Raw genomic sequence first — 18,067 nt, 5'->3', positions numbered from 1 at the left:
TAAAACATGTGAGTATTGTCATAAAACTAGCATGGAACATAAGAAATTATAGATACGTTTGAGACGTATCAAACGGCGGTGGAGTGGCTGACGACGAGAACGACAAGGAGCGGAGGTCCAGGAGGTAGTGTGGCTCACCAGGAGCACGATAGAGTGCTCAGAATGGCAAGGGGAGGTCCAACAACGACGAAACCGTCGACGAGGTCTGCTAGGCCGAAGATGGGGAAGATCGCTGTGGCGATGATTGGGAGCGCCCCCGGCTTGATTGAGGCACCAGGAGAACAATGACGATGAGGCGGTTATGGGGTTGGTCTCAGCTCGACGATGAGAAGTAGGTTGAGGCTCACAGATGGTTCTCTCCCGTGGTTGTGTTGGAGAGGAAGAAGAAAAAGAAGGGAGGGGATAAAGGAGGATCGGGGTGGTTGGCGTGGTCCATGAATAAAGCGAGAGAGAGAGATGGCCTCACACTTGCGGCGTGGAGGTGGGCAAGCGGTGACGCTGCTATCGATGTCCATCGCGTGCCGAGGATGAAGAGAGAAAAAGATAAGGAGGGAGGGTCGAAGGGGAACGCTGTGTTTGGCCTCCGTGGCGGGCCACCAGAAGGAAAAGCATGGGCCACCGGAAGGAAAAGCATGGGCCGCCGGCTAGAGGAGGAAAATGCCACGAAGAAGGAGAGCCCAGGAAGGTAAGGGTTATTGTTTTATGTTTCTATTTTGAAAATCATTTTCCTTTGTTTTGAAAACTGATTTAGGAACCATTTGAAAACAAAAAAAAACCCAGATTTTTATTTTATTTTGATGAGGTCCGAACATTTGAAATAGTTTTATTTATCTTATAGTTTTGGTTCTAGGGCTTTGTTTAAAAGAAGGGACAATGGAGGTTTATTGATAAAACCATATGAAAGGGACAATATTGAAATAGGGTTTATAAAATAAATTTTATTTAGTAAAAACATGGATGGTATGATGCATGATGTTATGATGATGCATAAAAGAAAAGGAAAGCAAATGTAATATGGGGTATTTTCCTGGGCCATTACATCACAAAACGTTCAACATCACCCAGTAATGATGTTGAGACCAAGCAAAGAGCAGGAGACCGAGGAAGATAAAAACGAGATTGGAGCACACCAAATGCATGCTCGACATCCCTCATGCAACTCTCCTAGAGAGAAGCAAGGTGAGACATTTCTGGCTTAGTGGTTAAGTGATTGTCTTTACTAGTGTCGACCACCTTGGATAGGTGCCATCGGCTAGGCAGTACCATTTATTATGATGGTGAGCATTCCTCAAAGAAGCAAAGCATTTCTGAATTGATGAGAAACTGGGCTATCGGTAGACGTCTTTTTTTCACCACAAAGTAGGTATAGTACTCCCTCGCAACATGAAATAGCTTCGTGAACAACTCCTTATTCATCCTATAATGCCGCGGAAAATCCTGTAGGATATTTATTGTCACGTCCGCGAAATTGTCGCCATATAGCATGGCATGACACTCCATCATCGCCTTGGCTTCGACTTCTTCTCCCAAATTTCAAATCTCCACTTTCGAGCCCAACATTTTTTAGCTTTTCAACTTGTAATTGTAAAAGACAAGCGAGGATCGACAAGTGCTCATCATCATCGATGTTGGTGAGGGTTTCCTCTTCATGAATTGTTGGATCATCATCTATCTGTCACTACCCATTATCTGTGACTCAAACAATGAAGCGATGAACCAAACAAATGATGGCTAGGCAAACAGTCGAATGCCCAGTCAAACCTGCTCGACCTCCTAGGAGAAATAGAGAAGGGGTGAACCACTAAACCATCGTAGTTGAAAGGGGAAACCGAGAGGCGAGGTGGCTTGTGCGGGGGGGGGGGGTCTTTAATATTCATGCCAAAAACTATACACCTTATATCTAGGAAGGGAGCGATTATTATATAAGCATACTTGAAGCATCAAAGATATCCTTTGTACCACATGCCAAAAATCATTGTAACATTTAACTCATGGGTACACAACAAAACGGTGAGATGTTTGTAATGTTGTAGAAACCCTTTTTGCAACATCAAAAGTTTTCAAAAAAAAGTTTTCCAGCGTCAAACATGGAGGCACCAACATGGCTGATTCGAGCTTGCTGGACACGGATCCACTACCAGAATACCTACATGGAGGAATCATACGCTGGAAACTCCGACTAATTCGCTAGCCAACATCGGCTTTTTGTTTTGCCTGCGCGTGGGGAGGTCAATGACGATGGTTTCCATGGAGAGCACACCGGATCGCGGGGTCCTCTTCTTTAGCCTAGCAGGGCGTGGGGAGGTTGTTGTCTATGTCGTCCTCATCGACCTTCACCTGGTATGGTGTGGGAGGCACAACCTTCCTATCTGGAGAACAATATAGAACATATGTCCATCAAATCAGTAAAGCTACAACGATGGCGTCACAATTATCCTCCACGGCATCACGGCACCACCCAAATCCTACCGACGCCGACGCCGCCGCCGCCGCCTCCGCCTCCGCCTCCGCCTCCGCCTCCTCTTCCGTTCCTCCCCCCGGCAACTCTGATCTGATCACAATTATATATATTCCGAGGAGCCGTCGCCCCCATCGTCCACCTCCGAAAGCCTGCCGACGCCGCCTCCTCTTCCGTTCCTACCCCGGAACAAAGGTCCACAAAACTCTGATTTGATCACAACTAGTCTGCCGGCTCTGCATCTCCGCCAAATCGATCTAGATTTCTTAGCCAAACAAGTCCCAATTATCCTCTAGATTTCGGATCGAATCGTGCCCGCAGGATAAGGATAGGTTAGGGTTTGGAGACTCTGTCTAGATTGAAAGGGAACCTGCGGTGTCTTGGATCGCAGATGGAGATTGCCGGCTCTGGTATAGCTCGCGCCGCCGTTGAGGTCGCTGCTGCTGCTGACCCTGATCTTGAAGCCTCTGCTTGTGCCGGAAAGGGAAAAGCCTCTGCTTGTGCTGGAAAGGGGAAAACCTCTGCTGGTGCCGGAAAGGGAAAAGCCTCTGCTACTGCTGGTGCCGGAAAGGGAAAAACCTCTGCTCATGCCGGAAAGGGGAAAGCCTCTGCTGATTCTAGAAAGCAGGTAGTTCAGGGCTATTCAAAGAATAGATTGGTCCAAGCCACAGTATGGTTTCCTTTCTTGAAAGAAGGGCAATGGGAAATCGACGGACTTCACTGGGATGATGATAAGCTAGAGAAGGAGATCGATGGTTGTCTCCGGCAGTTGAAGGACAACCCCTTTGTCTACTACGGAGGTGCTATTGATGACGAGTCTTTTCTTTTCCTTGACGAGCAGCAGCTAACAATGCTGAATCGACGTCTTGCGCTGTGTCGCATCAGAGCTTATGAGGACAAATACCAGGATATGGACGATGAAACACTGTCAGGGCTATTCCCTAATGACGATCTCGATGCCAATGAGTACTATTTGGATTATGAGCGCAGTTTTGAATGGTACTTCGATGATGTATACTGCCAATATGCTGACTTTCAGGACTACCAGCGACTCGTGCTTCGGAATACTGGTGAGTATGAAAAGTGGGAATATTACCGCAGGACTTGTAGTACGCTTGAGAGTGATCAGGAATATGTCAAGTTCTGGGAAACATTGTTAAGTACAACTCAGTTGATTGGATGGTACATAACAAGGACGACCTGTGAGTCAAGAATTGAGAGGCTGTTCTATTATCATACACTGAAGATTGCAGCAGTACATCCCAATGTTTACAAGACTTTAATTAGATCAGGCTGCATTGAATTTAGGCGCAGCTTGCAGGTTAATTATATTTGGTCTGTGCCCTATGCTGATTACCTATTTGAGATGTGCAAGCTGCTTACTGGGGAAAAGCTGAGCTTCAAGGATGCGTTGAAGCGTCTCTACACCAATGGCAAGCACTCTTCCATTTTTGCAATCCAGGCTGAGTTTGAGCCAAATTTACATCCGTTGAAAGAGCTGTATAAACCCTTCTTGGATCACATTGGTGAAAAGGCGGCTGAAGAAGCCCATCAGTTGATCATGGACTATGTTACAAGACATGAAAGGCAACCCAAGACATATTATGATTATGCGAAAAAGAAGTTGCGTATTGCTGAAAAGATTGGTTTGATCCCCTCATCGTCCACAAAAGCTCCATGTGGAAATGAAGTTAATACTCACACTGTGAAGCAGGGGATCGGAAGCAGGGGAATATAGGAGTACCATATATATGTACCTCAAGAATCAAGATTCATTGTTTAGTTATGTAGCATCCTAATATATACACTTAATGTTGCATGCCCTATCAAGTTGTATAGCAGTGAATCGCTGCAGCTAGTGTTGGGCATTGACCTTCTAGTGCCTGTCATCAACTTAATGGTCACAGTATTAGTTCTGGCTTGCAATCTCAAAGTGTAGACCGAGTAGATCTAAAATTTGTACTCAGTATACTGTGTTAGTTGGTTTGCTCATGTCTAAAAATAAAAAAAACGATGGCGTCACAATGGTTGGCCCCGAGAAGTTAACTACAACAGTGGATGCAACCACCGAGCGCAGGAGATGCAATAAGAAACAACCGTAAGTGAGGTGCACATGTGGGAGGCCATGGAGCGGATATTTGCAAACAAGAAACACAACAAGCAGAGAGAAGCTACGTGCGCATCAGAGCGAACAAAAACCACACTAACATAGTAACATGCACAAATGACAATCAGTCTCTGCATACAATCTATCCACTTCATCGATTTCTGTAGCCAACAACTGTCCACGGTGTTCCTATTAGGATTCATTAATCATGATCTATCTCTATGTACAAGCTATGCAAATCATCTATTTATTCTTCTTATTGTCCAGATCATCAAGTTTTAGCCATCAAATATACAATAATTTCACGTCAATTAAATTTGACATCTCAACTATTTTGACCAATTGAATCTTGCATATATTCATTTAGACAACTTCATGGTTCATGTGATTTATACCCTTTCGTTTATCCAATATAAAGATTTCCACTGCAATGTGTGTGTATCTTCTTGTTTTTCTTGGAAAAAAGAGCAACTTGGGAAATCCACTTTCCCTCATAGGAATGGAATAGATGTCCCCAGTGTGTACAAAATGTAAAACCAAACAGAAAAATATCTCGTACTTCATAATCTTGATATATTTTGAGATACTTTTTTTTTTCCGTACTTCCAATACTAGTATGGTTGTATTTGTGGTGTGTACGTAACTGTACTCGTGGTTCAACTGATAAGTACTTCTGTTTTTAGTGTATTTGATACGGTTTTTTTCGCTTTACTCACTAACTGTACTTGCTCGTGTGCGCTACTTTACCTGTGCTTTTGTAACTGTACTTACTCGTATGTACGACTGTACTTCTGTATCAGTACTTGCTCGTGTGCGCGACTGTATCTGACTTGTGTAATCGACTGTACCTGTATTTGTTCGTGTGCGTGACTATACTTACTCGTGTGCATGATTGTAAGTACTTTTTTTTTTGAAGAAAGAGGCAAAAGCTTTGCCTTTTATATTGATATAGTAGGAGCAAACATGCTACGGCCTAGGCCAAAAAAGGGGGGGAAAAAAGCCAAAAGCAGTTCACATGGTAGGAAAACCGGAAAAAAAAGGCTGCTAGGCGATGATTTCCGCAAGATGCTTTGCGCCAGCCAAGATCCAGTTTGCGCCCTCGTCTTTGATCTTCTGAAAGATAGCCGGGGGCGTTTGCTCCTTGTTGTTGAAGACTCGAGCGTTTCTCTCTTTCCAGATCTCCCAAGTGATCAGGATGACCGCAGATTTGAGCCCTTGCGGACAGGTGGTGGGAGACTCTGGTGGATTTGAACTTATATTCGAACGAAGTTGCTACACTTTGAGATATGCATGCGATGTGAATCGATGATGGTATGTACGCGTATGTTGGCTCTTCGCGTACTTGGATGGGTTCGGTGGATGCGCCCATGTTGTTGGCATGCTCGTTCAGCTGGACCTGGATGCTAGTACGTACTTCCACGTTCCCGACGCGCTGGTTTCGAAATCACTGGGATTGCTACCACGTGTCCATCACGTGAGGGTCGCTCGGGCACGAATCTTCCCTCGTCGGCCTTCACGTAGTCCTACCCTTTTATTTCACGTGCGTATTAGGCATTGCATTGCCAAAATGTACTAGGCACGATGCTCCCGATCAGATTACTTGGACCAGGCCAACACATTAGACAAACGCAAAATCTGCAAAGGATGGAACTATGAAGACCATTAAAGCCCCCATAGGCCATAGCCCAACGGTTGCCGGCCAGGCTTCCACCTATTTACTCCTAGTTCTAGCGGTGCGGGTCCATCGGCAATCCCTATTCGATTCACCGCTCAAAGCGAGCTCTATCGGGCGCGCCGCATACCCCATGGCCTGGCCCATTTAATCACGATTGTGTCTCTTCTCTTTTCTCATGTGTCACCGTCACTGATGGTGGACGAGGGATAGAGATCAAGTGACATGCACCTTTTGCATCTCACCGTGTGACATGCGGCCTAAATCTAAATAAATATTGCAAAAAAAATTGAACAAAAATCATGCATGTTCACATCATATATGAAGACGATCTCTAAAAATTTCAGATCAAAATTTGAAACATACATCAAGGAACCAAAAAGAGAAACTCAAATGTGAATAGTCTATAGATAAACTTAGATTTGAATTCGGAACTATTCATGACAGATTTCTCTTTTTTGTTTCTCAATGTGTGTTTTGAATTTTGATCTGAAATTTTTAGGGACCATTTTAATATGTGTTGTAAACATACATGATTTTTTTCAAAAAATTTCGCAATGTTTAAATTTGGATTTAGGCCGCATGTCACACGGTGACATGCAAAGGGTGCATGTCACCTGATGGACGAGACGGGCTACTGATTTTTGTAGAGACATCGCTGCTGTTACATACTTTTACTCGGGAGCAGACAGGAAGCCAGTCAACACACCCAGACCCGGATTACATGTTTTCTTTTAATTTTTTGATTTCCTATTTTAAATTTATCGTTTGGTTTCTTCTTTATTTCCTTTGTTTGTTTTTTGATCTTCATAATATTTTCCTTTTACTTTCTTTATTTTAATATTTTTTTGCTGTTCAGCTTAGATCAAACTTGAAATTTGTTCATTTTTCGAATTTTTGTTTTGAGTTTAAACTCGTTCAATATCGAATTTTGTTCTGATCCTATCAATTTTGAAAATTGTTCAAATTAGAAATTTTATCACATTCAAAATTTTTTCATCTTTGAAATTTTTTCAAACTTCAAATTTGTCACATTCGGAACTTGTTTATGTTAAAAAAATTGATCAATCCAAATTTTGTTCTGATACTAAAAAAATTAATTCATATTTTTTATTCTATAATTGTATAATTGTTCACATTATTAATTTATTAATCTATAATTGTTCCTTTTTGAAATTTGTTCTGATTCTAAAAAATTTATGTTCATTTTTCAAATTTCTTCGCACTTATTACGGGCAGTTGTAGTCCCTTGCTTCAAATTAGATCAAATTGGTATGTCTTCTTTTTCTGATGGATTCCTTGCAAGTACACGAAAGTCAGGCTTTGACCTTCGGTTTCATGTTGAAATGAAACAGTGTAAGCTTCTACGTGGACTATAATGAAGAGAATTCGAAAAGAAAAAAAGTTGAACGATTCAAAGAAGCAACTACGAACTGATGCACCAAGCCCATCTTACTCGGGGACAGTTGATTCTCTTAGCGGGAGCGGCCATTATCGTCGCTTAAGGCGATGAGTAGGAGGACCCATTCTCCGCTCACAGCGGGAGCAATTCGATCCTCCATGAAGCGACGGATGGGTGGGCCGGCCCATTAGCGCCTACCCTGTTTGGCTTTTTTTTTCCTTTGGTTCTGGTTTTTTCATTTTCGGTTTTGGTAATTTCGAAATTTGTTTAGATTTGTTTTTTGTTCTGATTTTAAAAATGTTCATATTATAAAATTATTCAATTTTGAAATTTACTTAAATCTGAAATTTGTTTGATTTTAAAAATCTTTATTTTCAAATTCTATTTTAAATTTTTAAATTTTAAATTTGTTTGAATTTTGAAATCTAAACTGAATGGAAGAAAAGAAAGAAAAAAGCAGTACTAAGTTTATTGGGCCACGTTTGGAACGGCCCGGTAGGAAGAACCTTTAGTGGAGAAACCCTTCCCTTCCGGGGCGCCCCTATACATCGCATTTAGCGATCCGGCCGGGCCGCACCGCTCATGGCGTTTTCTAGATGGGCCTGGCCCAACGCAACAACCACGTGACAGCTGTGCACCAGCGCAACTTGAAGTTGTGTAGCATGCTCGTTTGCTCGCTGTGTAGATTCCAGCTAGTGTAGACGTGTAGTTGCATACATATTCAGAGCAAGGTGAGGTTAACGTGCATATGCATGCACGATTTCATCCAGGAATATTTGCAGTTTTCAAAAAATAAACACTTTCCAGTTTTGAAAAGTCATCATTTTTAAATCTGAACATTTTCTAAATTTGAACAAATTTTGAAACGAACATTTTTAAGACTACAATTTTTGAAAATCTAAACAAAATTTAATTTTGGAAGAATTTCAATTTTAAACAAATTTTAATTTGAACAATTTAAAATCTGAACAAAATTTAAAAAGTTTAAATCTCAAAAAGTTTAGATTTGAAAGATGTTCAAACTCAAAATATGTTCAAACTTTGAAAAATGTTCGAAACTTTAAAAAGTTCAAAAGTAAAAAAATGTTCAATAAAAAACTGAACGAAAAACAGGAGAAAACCGACAAAAACGGAAGAAATCTTGTATAAGGGAAAACCAGATCGAACCGACCAAGTCATGTAGGCGCGCTTGAGGCGGGATAAAATGGGCCTGGCCCGGTAACAGTTTTCTTCAGGCGGGAGCTATCCTAACGTCCGCAATAAACGACGAATAGGATTTGCCGATGTGGGCGAACGAGGGGAGCGCCTACTCTCCGCCTTAAGCGGGAGGCAGCGTTCGCTCCGCCTGAAGAGATTCCCCGTGGGTCGCTCCAAACCATGGCCCAACAAAAGGTAGTGCTTCTCCCTTTTCTTTCCTTTAAGTTTAGATCTTTAAAGATGTTTAAATTTAAAAAATGTTCAAATCTGAAAAAGGTTAAAAGTAAAAAAAGTTCGAACTAAAAAATGTTTGAATCTACAAAAGTTCGAATCTCAAAAATTTCAAAATTTAAGAATGCTCAAATTTGAAAATTGTTCAAACATAAAAATTGTTTAGAATTGAAAACTGTTCAAATTCGACAATTGTTTAGTTTAAAAAACAAAGAATTTTAAATCGAACAAAATTCATATTTGAACAAAATTCTTAGTTGAACAAATTTCATATTTGAACAAATTTCCAATTTAAACAAATTTTGAATCTGAACAAATTTATAATATTTTTTTAAATCAGAGCAAAAAAAACAAATCTAAACAAAATTCGAAATCAGCAAACCAATGCAGCAAAAATTAAAAAGAAACCAGAAAAAACCGACAAAACCTGAGAAAACCCGAGAAATCAGAAAACAAAGGGAAAAAACCATACCTGCTAGCCGTTAATGGGCCGGCCCACACCGTCCGTCGCTTGTGCGGGAGCGAATCGCTCCCGCATTGTGCGGCCAATAGGGATTGCGTCCCTTCCGCTAAATGCGGTGGATAGGCGCTCCCGGGTCCATCCATGTCACCATCTTCTCCGTTCCATTCATCGTCGGCTATTCAGCTGGGCAGCGCACCGTCGTCTGGTTTTCCTCGCCGGAGCTACACAAGTCGGCGACGTCACCCTCCGCCCAAAGAAGAAAACGATGACGGCGATAGAAAGCGAACGAGGACCATAATACGATTTCCGATGGCGAACTAAGGCCACCTCCCCATGCCCGCATGCGACTCATTTGATTCTCTTCTTTTATTTCAGCGAGTACGTGTCCAATTTGATTCTGCCAATCGACGTTGACGCACAAGTTTCAACTGCTCTATTATATACTCGTCCACTACCTTACTACATGGCTGCAGACATCTATGAACTTGCGAGTATTCATGTTGCTATCTTCAAATGTTTTTGACGGAGACGGGGCGAGGACAGAGGGCTCAAGTAATCAAGTCCCCGACGAAGACAGAGCCAGAAACTAAGTCCTCCATAACCAGCGGCGACGAATGCTCGAACCTTCGGAGCCTACAACCATAAGTTCAGTCGGTGTGGAACCAGCGGCTGCCTGCTTTGACGGGCATGTACTATGTCGGATGGGCCCTCGTCGCCTTGATACCACGCACTTATCAGCTCGTAGGTGTTGGGTGAATTATTGTTAGAAGATGGACCAAGTGGGGAGGAGCGTTGACAGTGAGACAAAGTAATTTTGAAATCAACCGTTCGATCTTACCAGTCCACTCGATTATGGGAGACGACCATGTCACTACAAACAAAAATGTAGCAGAGGTAGTGGTGATGAGAAGAGATCTTGTGCTGTCATGCAAGGGGTGCAACCGCGATCCCATTGTATAGATTGTTAGATAAAAGGCAACAGGTGCCCAACTTTAATTAATAAAGCAGAAAACCACACAGATTCCATACATGCCGCAACATAAACAACTGAAGAAAAGCATTCGGGGTCGGCCTTCCCAAATAGATCGAAGCTCGGAAGAACTACCGAAGACTTCTAGCGGGTGCGGTGGCAGCGAAGACCGCCCTAAGCACGTGCGCCATGCCCAAGATCTCCGTCTTGTCCTGAGTTCTAGCGTTTATGGCCCAAATATGTAGGAACATAATAGATTTGTATATATATTCAAAGGGGCTTAATCACTTTCTTCTCAATAGTATAAGTTTATTACGTATGTGCCACAGAGCCCAAGACTGTACCACAAACAACGTCCAAATAAGCCTACGTGGTTGGCCAGAGAAACTAGAAAGAATGGCAAGGAACTGCGCAAAATTTTCCGGGCACCAGCTACACCCAAGTAGCTGGCGGGTCACACTCCAAGAAAATTTGGCCAAGGACCAGGTAAAGAAGATTTGAGAGGCATCCTCAGACGCGCCTCGATCAGAGGGCACACATGCCGTTAGACGGGCCCTCACAGGTAGCTATCTGAAGGCTGGAGGGGAGTCGATCTAGAATCAGTTGCCAGGATAAAATCTTGATTTTAAGGGGCACTTTCGCTGCCCATATATCAATGATTTGTGCCACCGTCGCCCCTTGCGACAGCTTATTATACATCGAGCTGACCGAGAACAGGCCGTGCTCTTCCAGAGACCAGGACACCTTGTCCAAACCCTCCAATAGAACCACATCGACCAATAAAGAGATCAGATTACTCCACTTTGTAACTCCTTGTTGGTCTAGCGTGCGCCGCAACTGAATCTGAGGGTTGGGAGATGAGCACACACAACTAACTGACACCATCTTATTGTCCCAAATCGCAAAAAAGGCTGGTGAAACGGTCTTTGAGCGGTCCCTCACCACACCACCAGTCCATCCAAAATAAGGTACGATTCCCGTTACACACCTCATACTTAGCCCCTAATTTGAATAGGTGCTTGATATGATGCATACTTCTCCATAATTGCGAGCCACCCTGGCCCGAGCCTGCGAAGATGTTGTTAGCATCTGCATACCAGGTGTGAGTAATTCTTGCCCAAAGCGCATCATTAGGTTGGTAGAGCTTCCAGCTCCATTTCATCATCAGAGTTGTATTCATTTTCTTGGAATTGAGGATTCCCAATCCCCTATATTCCTTTGGCTGGCAAATGGCCGGCCATCACACCAGGTGGTGTTTTCGTTTGGGCCCAGATCCTTCCCAATAAAACCTAGACCTATGCGAGTCGAACTTGAGGTGGACACCCTCCTGCAGGAGGAAGAGACCCATATCAAATAGAGGGTGGCTAGCGAGGCAAGAGTTAGAGAGGATAAGTCCCCCACCCGAGGAAAGGAATCTCCCAATGCATGGTTCCACTATGGTTGCTAGTATAGTTTAGCAATCAGGAAGTGCCACTGCTCAATGGGGATGTGTATGTCCGAGATTGGGAGGCTGAGGTAGATGCAGGAAAAGGCTCCCAACTTGCAATTAAGGATGTTACCGACCCTTCGCTGCTCCTCTACCGTCTCCCCCATGACGGTCACCTCGCTCTTGTGGTAGTTCATTTTGAGGGCATACATGTCCTCGAAAAACATGAGGAGAAACTTAAGATTGGCTATGTCTCTGTCATTGTTCTGAATGAGGACAGGCGTGTCATCGACAAATTAGAGGTGCGAGATCCCCCACCCGTGAATGACGTGCGGCACCACACCGTGGATATGGCCCATGGCGCACGCCGAGGAGAGTATGATGGATAAAGCCTCAACAACAAAGTTGAAAAGCAGAGGAGAGAGTGGGTCCCCTTGCCGCACTCCTCGTTTATTTTAAAAAGGGGCCCATTTCCCAATTAATTGTGATAGCAGTCTGGCCGCCCGAGACCAGCTCCGAAATTCTATGCACAAAATCTGCATCAAAACCCTCTAGACACAACACTTCAAGGAGGAAGTCTGAGTTAACTCTTTCATATGCTTTCTTGAAGTTTGGCTTAAGTAAGATGCCCACAAGCTTCTTAGACTTTAGCTCATGGACAATCTCCATCAGGGCAAGCGCCCCCATCGAGAATGAACCTGCCTTTGATGAACACCCGTTTGGTTCGGGCTAATGATTCTGTTGGCGATAGGGTCCACTCGGCAGGCAAAGGATTTTGAGATAATTTTTAAGATCACATAAATCAGCGCAATGGGTCTAAATTGCGATATCAAATCTGCACCTGGAACTTTCGGAATAAAAGATAACACCCCATAGTTAAGTCTCGAGATATCAATTCTACCCAGAATAAAGTAACTGACAGACGGCCAGAATTTCTTGAAGAAAGGCACCAAGAAGCCATTCGGGCCCGGAGCAGCGTCAAACTTCAACTCCATGACAATAGCTTCAAATTCTTCTTCTGAAATGGTGATGGTCTGGCCAGCGTTTACGAGATCCGTGATTCTCGGGTGCCCTTCCCAAGCATCTCTAGCAAGGCCACACATTCTAGGAGTTGTTGTTCCCAATAACCCACGGTAGAAGCTATAGATGTGGTCTTGGATGGCCAACTTCTCATTGATCGTGCCAACCGGTTATGACAGGGAGGTGATGTTACATTGTTTTCTTCAACCATTCATCATGTCGCGTCTAAACCAGGCACTGAAACCACTTTACAAGCATCAAGATGCACCACACATGTACCAGAAGGGAGCCACCCTCCAACATATATACATGTAAAAAAAACCTCTTGCCACAAGTCTTTGTGAAATTCAATAGGCATCACCATCTTTCTTTGAAGACACCTCATGCTCACCAGATCATCACCCAACAACCGAGCATCGTGTCTGTGATGAAGCATGCTACATACTTGCCTAATGCTCAATAAAAAATATGCCTGGCAAATAACCTCAATATGTGATTTGATCAACTTATTTCAAAACAAGCATGATTGCTATTTTTTCATAAATTTTAGAACAAAGCTTGAACTGCAATCAAATGAAAACAGTGCAAGCCTTTAACAAGTTTTGTAATCTAGTACAAGTATTGAGAGAATTCTCAGGCCTATATCGATAGAACCCACATGCATACTCACTGAACTCCACATGTACTTTTTACTCGATGCACAAGAAAAGGATGATGATGTGTAGATTCGTTTTCATAAAAAAACTACAAGTTAAACCTCCATGCTAGCTTCTTTCCTTCATATTTGTGTCCAGCGGCAATCCAATTATTTATGTGAATACAACCATAATTGAATTTTCTTTTGGCTGGATTTTTATTTTTCCGCATGTGTTTGAATGATCAGTTAACCCAAACTACAGCAAACATTTTGTTATTAACTACCCATATGGGCTGATCTACATCCCTCCAAAACGAAGAGTCGCTTGATAAATCCATAACATCATTATGTTGATCTTTCAAATTTTCATCCAACAATCTTCTAAACCTCATCCGCAGTCTAATGACACCAGTTTGTGTGATTGGAATTTACTATCAATGCACAACACATATAGATAAGGAGAGGAGAAGGTATTTAAAAGATCGTAAGGAATGCTTTGTCATCCAAAAAACTACTATATTTTGAAGAACCCACTATCATCATTCTCACACACAGATAGAGCTCTCTACTTCTTCAGTAACTCGAACCAATAGGAAGAATTATTTGCTTATGCCTTAACAAAGCTACGTGTACATTTTTAAAATTTTGGCTTTGACTATCCTCTCTCCATTTCGAAATTCCACCACCAGTATACATAACTTTTGTTCATCTTCTCTAAATCACTGATGCTCAAAAAGCCCTTATGTTTAGGTCTACATATAATTCTTCAAAAAATAAAATAATATTTATCGATAAACTTCTAGCTTGAAAGTAAATTTTCCTCTGTAATTTATTGTACTTATTAACTAATTTTTTTGCCGCCCCTGTACATGGACACATGATAAATGAGGATAGTTCGCAAGGAAGAAATAATCAACACACATGTACGTCCCAAAGATTAAAAAAAACACCCTACTATCAAATATTTTCTGAACTTTTTCCCTTTAGCTTCCTCCATCCTTAACATGCACAGTCTTGAACAAAAATTAATCACTACCCCTTGGTAATTCATGGCCCAGATACCCACCTTATAGTTAAACACAGACAAATGTATTCTCAAGTAGTAGCATCTATATCTCACTTTCTTCAAAATAAATTTTCAATCTTTCCATAGTCTACAAAAGGTAAAGTAATGGTTTCATATTCCTAGCCATTGGTAAATAATCTTGAAATGAGATGATAATGTCATCTTCCTGCTTCCGAAGAGTCATCCCTGTGATATAATATGTGGAATTAAACTATTTTTTGCGCCTTCACAATCATTTAAGCTAAACTACCACCCACTATCTTAAACAAAAAGTGGACAGATGGGATATCCTTGCCTCAAACCCCTTCTTAGTACCAATTATGTCCCCAACGCACCATTAACTTTCACACTGAAAGTACCACTTTAACTACTTTTTAATCCATCGATGCCTAGTGGAACCTTTAGTTTGTCTATTCTACATGTATGAGCACATTTTACATTGAACAAGCTAATACATAGTTACATACCCAATTTGTATATAATGACTTTTGTTAATTAGCATTAAAATTGGGTGAATCTCATTGAGAGCGGACAATCAATATGGGGTCAATCAGTTGCTCTCTCCACTTGTCCCTACTAGCTCTTGTGTGCGGGCATATAATGCCAAACTCAATATTGCTGCCGCATGTTATTGTCCTCGACCTTGCACCCAATAAATATTTGCCGTGATTTTGTAGCTATGCGGGAGGCATGCCACAGTTGTGCACGGTTGCTTGACGATAAAGATAGCTTACCCTAACCTATTCACCTAGAAGAGTTTGATTTTTTCTCGTATTGTTAGCCTGGTTTGGAAGTTTGGATGTTACTTTGTTTCTGTTTTTTGGGAACATGTGGTTTGTCTAGGTTTGATGGACCTTTATTTATAGTTATATTATTGGGCTGCATGCATGCAGTGTAGAGGGGGAGAAGCTCTCGTTGTATTGGCTTACATCATCTTGATGTGACATCGAAGAAATATAACCTTCCATTATCTCTGAACGTATAGGGATCCTAAGTGATAGAAAAACTAAAAGGTCCCATGTGACTAGTATTATTTACTACAACAAAAGTCTATTTTAGAACCTGTACTAAGGTGAAAAATACAATTCACTACGGGAGAGCCGGCATGTGCCGACGGCCACCCGATGTGCCGACGGCCAAATGTCGGGGCCGTCGGCACAGAAGCCCTCGTCGACCGGCGACGGAGTTCACCGTCGGCACAGGCCGGCCGTCGGCACACTGCATGTTACACCGACGGTCACCGTCGGCGCAACTATGGCCGTCAGCACACAAATATGGAGCCCGAAGGTCACCGTCGGCACAGACTCACCCGTCGGCACATGCACCAATAGGTGGGCCCAGCCGTTAGGCTGTCACGGCGCCGTCTAGGCTGTGCCAACGGTGGCCCACGGCGCAACCGCGGCCGTCGGCCCAGAGCCTGACAACTGGGTCCCATCTCCTACTGTGCCGACGGCTACCCACGGCACAACCTCGGCCGTCGGCACAGCAAATGATGCCCCACCTTTTTTTAACATTTTTTACTACATATAATTGTTAATCCCAATCATTTTTATTTGTTTATTTCTTTCTTACTGCTAGTTTGGCGAACCCCTTTGCGGGAAACCTATATATGTATAAGGGCAGTATAGATCCCCCGCCGGGACCCCGGTCTTGGGTTTTCTCAGAAATCGAGGATCGGAGAGTGATTTGAGATGGTTTTATATCCTAGGCTACCCCCTAGGTGTGTCCGGCTTCTCGGACAGGGGGTTCCTACACTTAGGCAGATTCTGGATGTATTGGGGGAACTCCCTCGGAGGTGAACCGGGGAGAAACTTGAGATCACATGGGATAATCCTTGTTACCACATATACCTATGACCTAACCAAACTCAAATGGAGGCATATGCCCACCGGGAGACCCCCGATGGGATGCAGTCAAAGGGGTAGACCGCGCGGTCAACAGAACTAGGGTTTCGTTAGAAATCGAGCCTCTGAGGGGGTGAATGGCCCCAAAACTTGTGTGTGTACACATGGCATGCACAAAAGTGATACATTTAAAAACTTAAGACCCACACACGATACAAAACACTTAAATAACTAGACCCACACACATACCAAAGCGCTTAAAGAACTAGACCCACACACGAACCGAAACACTTAAAGAACTACACCCACACACAGGAACCAAAACACTTAAAGAAACTACACCCACACACAGGAACCAAAACACTTAAAGAACTAGACCCACACACAAACCAAAGCATTTAAAGAACTACACCCACACACGAACAAAGCACTTAACAACGGGTCGACGCATGACCCGCTAGACACACGGACTCGACACACACACATATTAATCGAGAGAAGTCGAAATCTTCATCCTCGGCGGGGTGTCCTGCGAGGCGGTGGTTGTGAGGTTCCACGACCACCGTTCATCATTCTCCCCCATGTCGACGCCTCTCCTTTGGCGTACTCGCTTCAACCTCGGCCTTCCTCTGCCGCTTTCCCGCCCTCCTCTCTCTCTCCGTACGTACGCTTCTCCTTCCAGAATGCGCGCGTTGCCTCGACCTCTCCGGGATGGTCTGCGCCCTTGTGCCATGAACTGCTCGTCCGCCTCGGTGATATCAATCCGCCGCTGGCCAGCCACAGTCCGCCGCGCTTCACCCTGTGAGCGAAGTAGCAGCTCAGTAGAGAGACTCTGAGCTTCCGTCAGAGACCTGACCTCCGGGAAGTTCATTTTGTGGCGCGGCCGGCCGAACCTCCAAGCCGCAACGTCGTATGCGCGGGCAGCAGCCTCCTCCGTGTAGAAGGTGCCGAGCCACACACGCGTACCACCGGCGGTGATTTCAGCCGCGAAATGTCCCGCAGGCCGCAGGCGAAGCCGATGAAGCCCGTGTTGCTACGGCGACGAGGAGCCATCTCAGCGGCAGCTCAGCTCATAGGATTTTGTGGTTCTATTGGATGAGAGAAGTGATGAAGGGAAAAATGTTGCTGGTGCTGTTAGTGGAGAAGACATGGCTATATATAGGCCAACGAGGGGCTGAAACGGCGGGAAAACATGGCAGGAGAGAATGGGCGGGAAAGGGTGGGCGGGAAAAAAGGGCGGGAGAGAAGCAGCGGGAAAGGGTGGGCGGGAAAAAAGGGTGGGAGAGAAGCAGCGGGAAAGGGTGGGCGGGAAAAAAAAGGGCGGGAGAGAAGCAGCGGGAAAGGGTGGGCGGGAAAAAAGGGGGGGAAAGGGGGGGGGGGAAAAAAGGGGGGGGAGAGAAGCGGGGGGAAAGGGGGGGGCGGGAAAAAAGGGCAGGAGAGAAGTAGCACGAAAGGGATGCAGTCTCAGGGAATGGCCCCAAAACTTGTGTGTGTCCACATGGCATGCACAAAAGTGATTTGAGATTGTTCTATATCCAATGCTACCCCCTCCGGGTGTGCCCGGTTTCTCGGAC

General features: G+C 43.8%; 1 protein-coding gene across 1 annotated transcript; it reads left to right on the top strand.

Moving 5' to 3' along the window:
* Positions 1–2,568: 2,568 nt before the first annotated feature.
* LOC124658047 lies at positions 2,569–4,270 on the top strand. Its single transcript, XM_047196494.1, has one exon. It carries the CDS (start codon positions 2,850–2,852, stop codon positions 4,194–4,196), a length of 1,347 nt encoding a protein of 448 aa, XP_047052450.1. The 5' UTR covers positions 2,569–2,849; the 3' UTR covers positions 4,197–4,270.
* Positions 4,271–18,067: the final 13,797 nt, after the last annotated feature.

This window comes from Lolium rigidum, chromosome 5 (genome assembly GCF_022539505.1).
Source record: "Lolium rigidum isolate FL_2022 chromosome 5, APGP_CSIRO_Lrig_0.1, whole genome shotgun sequence".
Lineage (NCBI taxonomy): Eukaryota > Viridiplantae > Streptophyta > Magnoliopsida > Poales > Poaceae > Lolium > Lolium rigidum.
The sequence above is the reverse complement of the archived record's forward strand: the minus strand, read 5'-3'. Positions and strand labels throughout refer to the sequence as shown.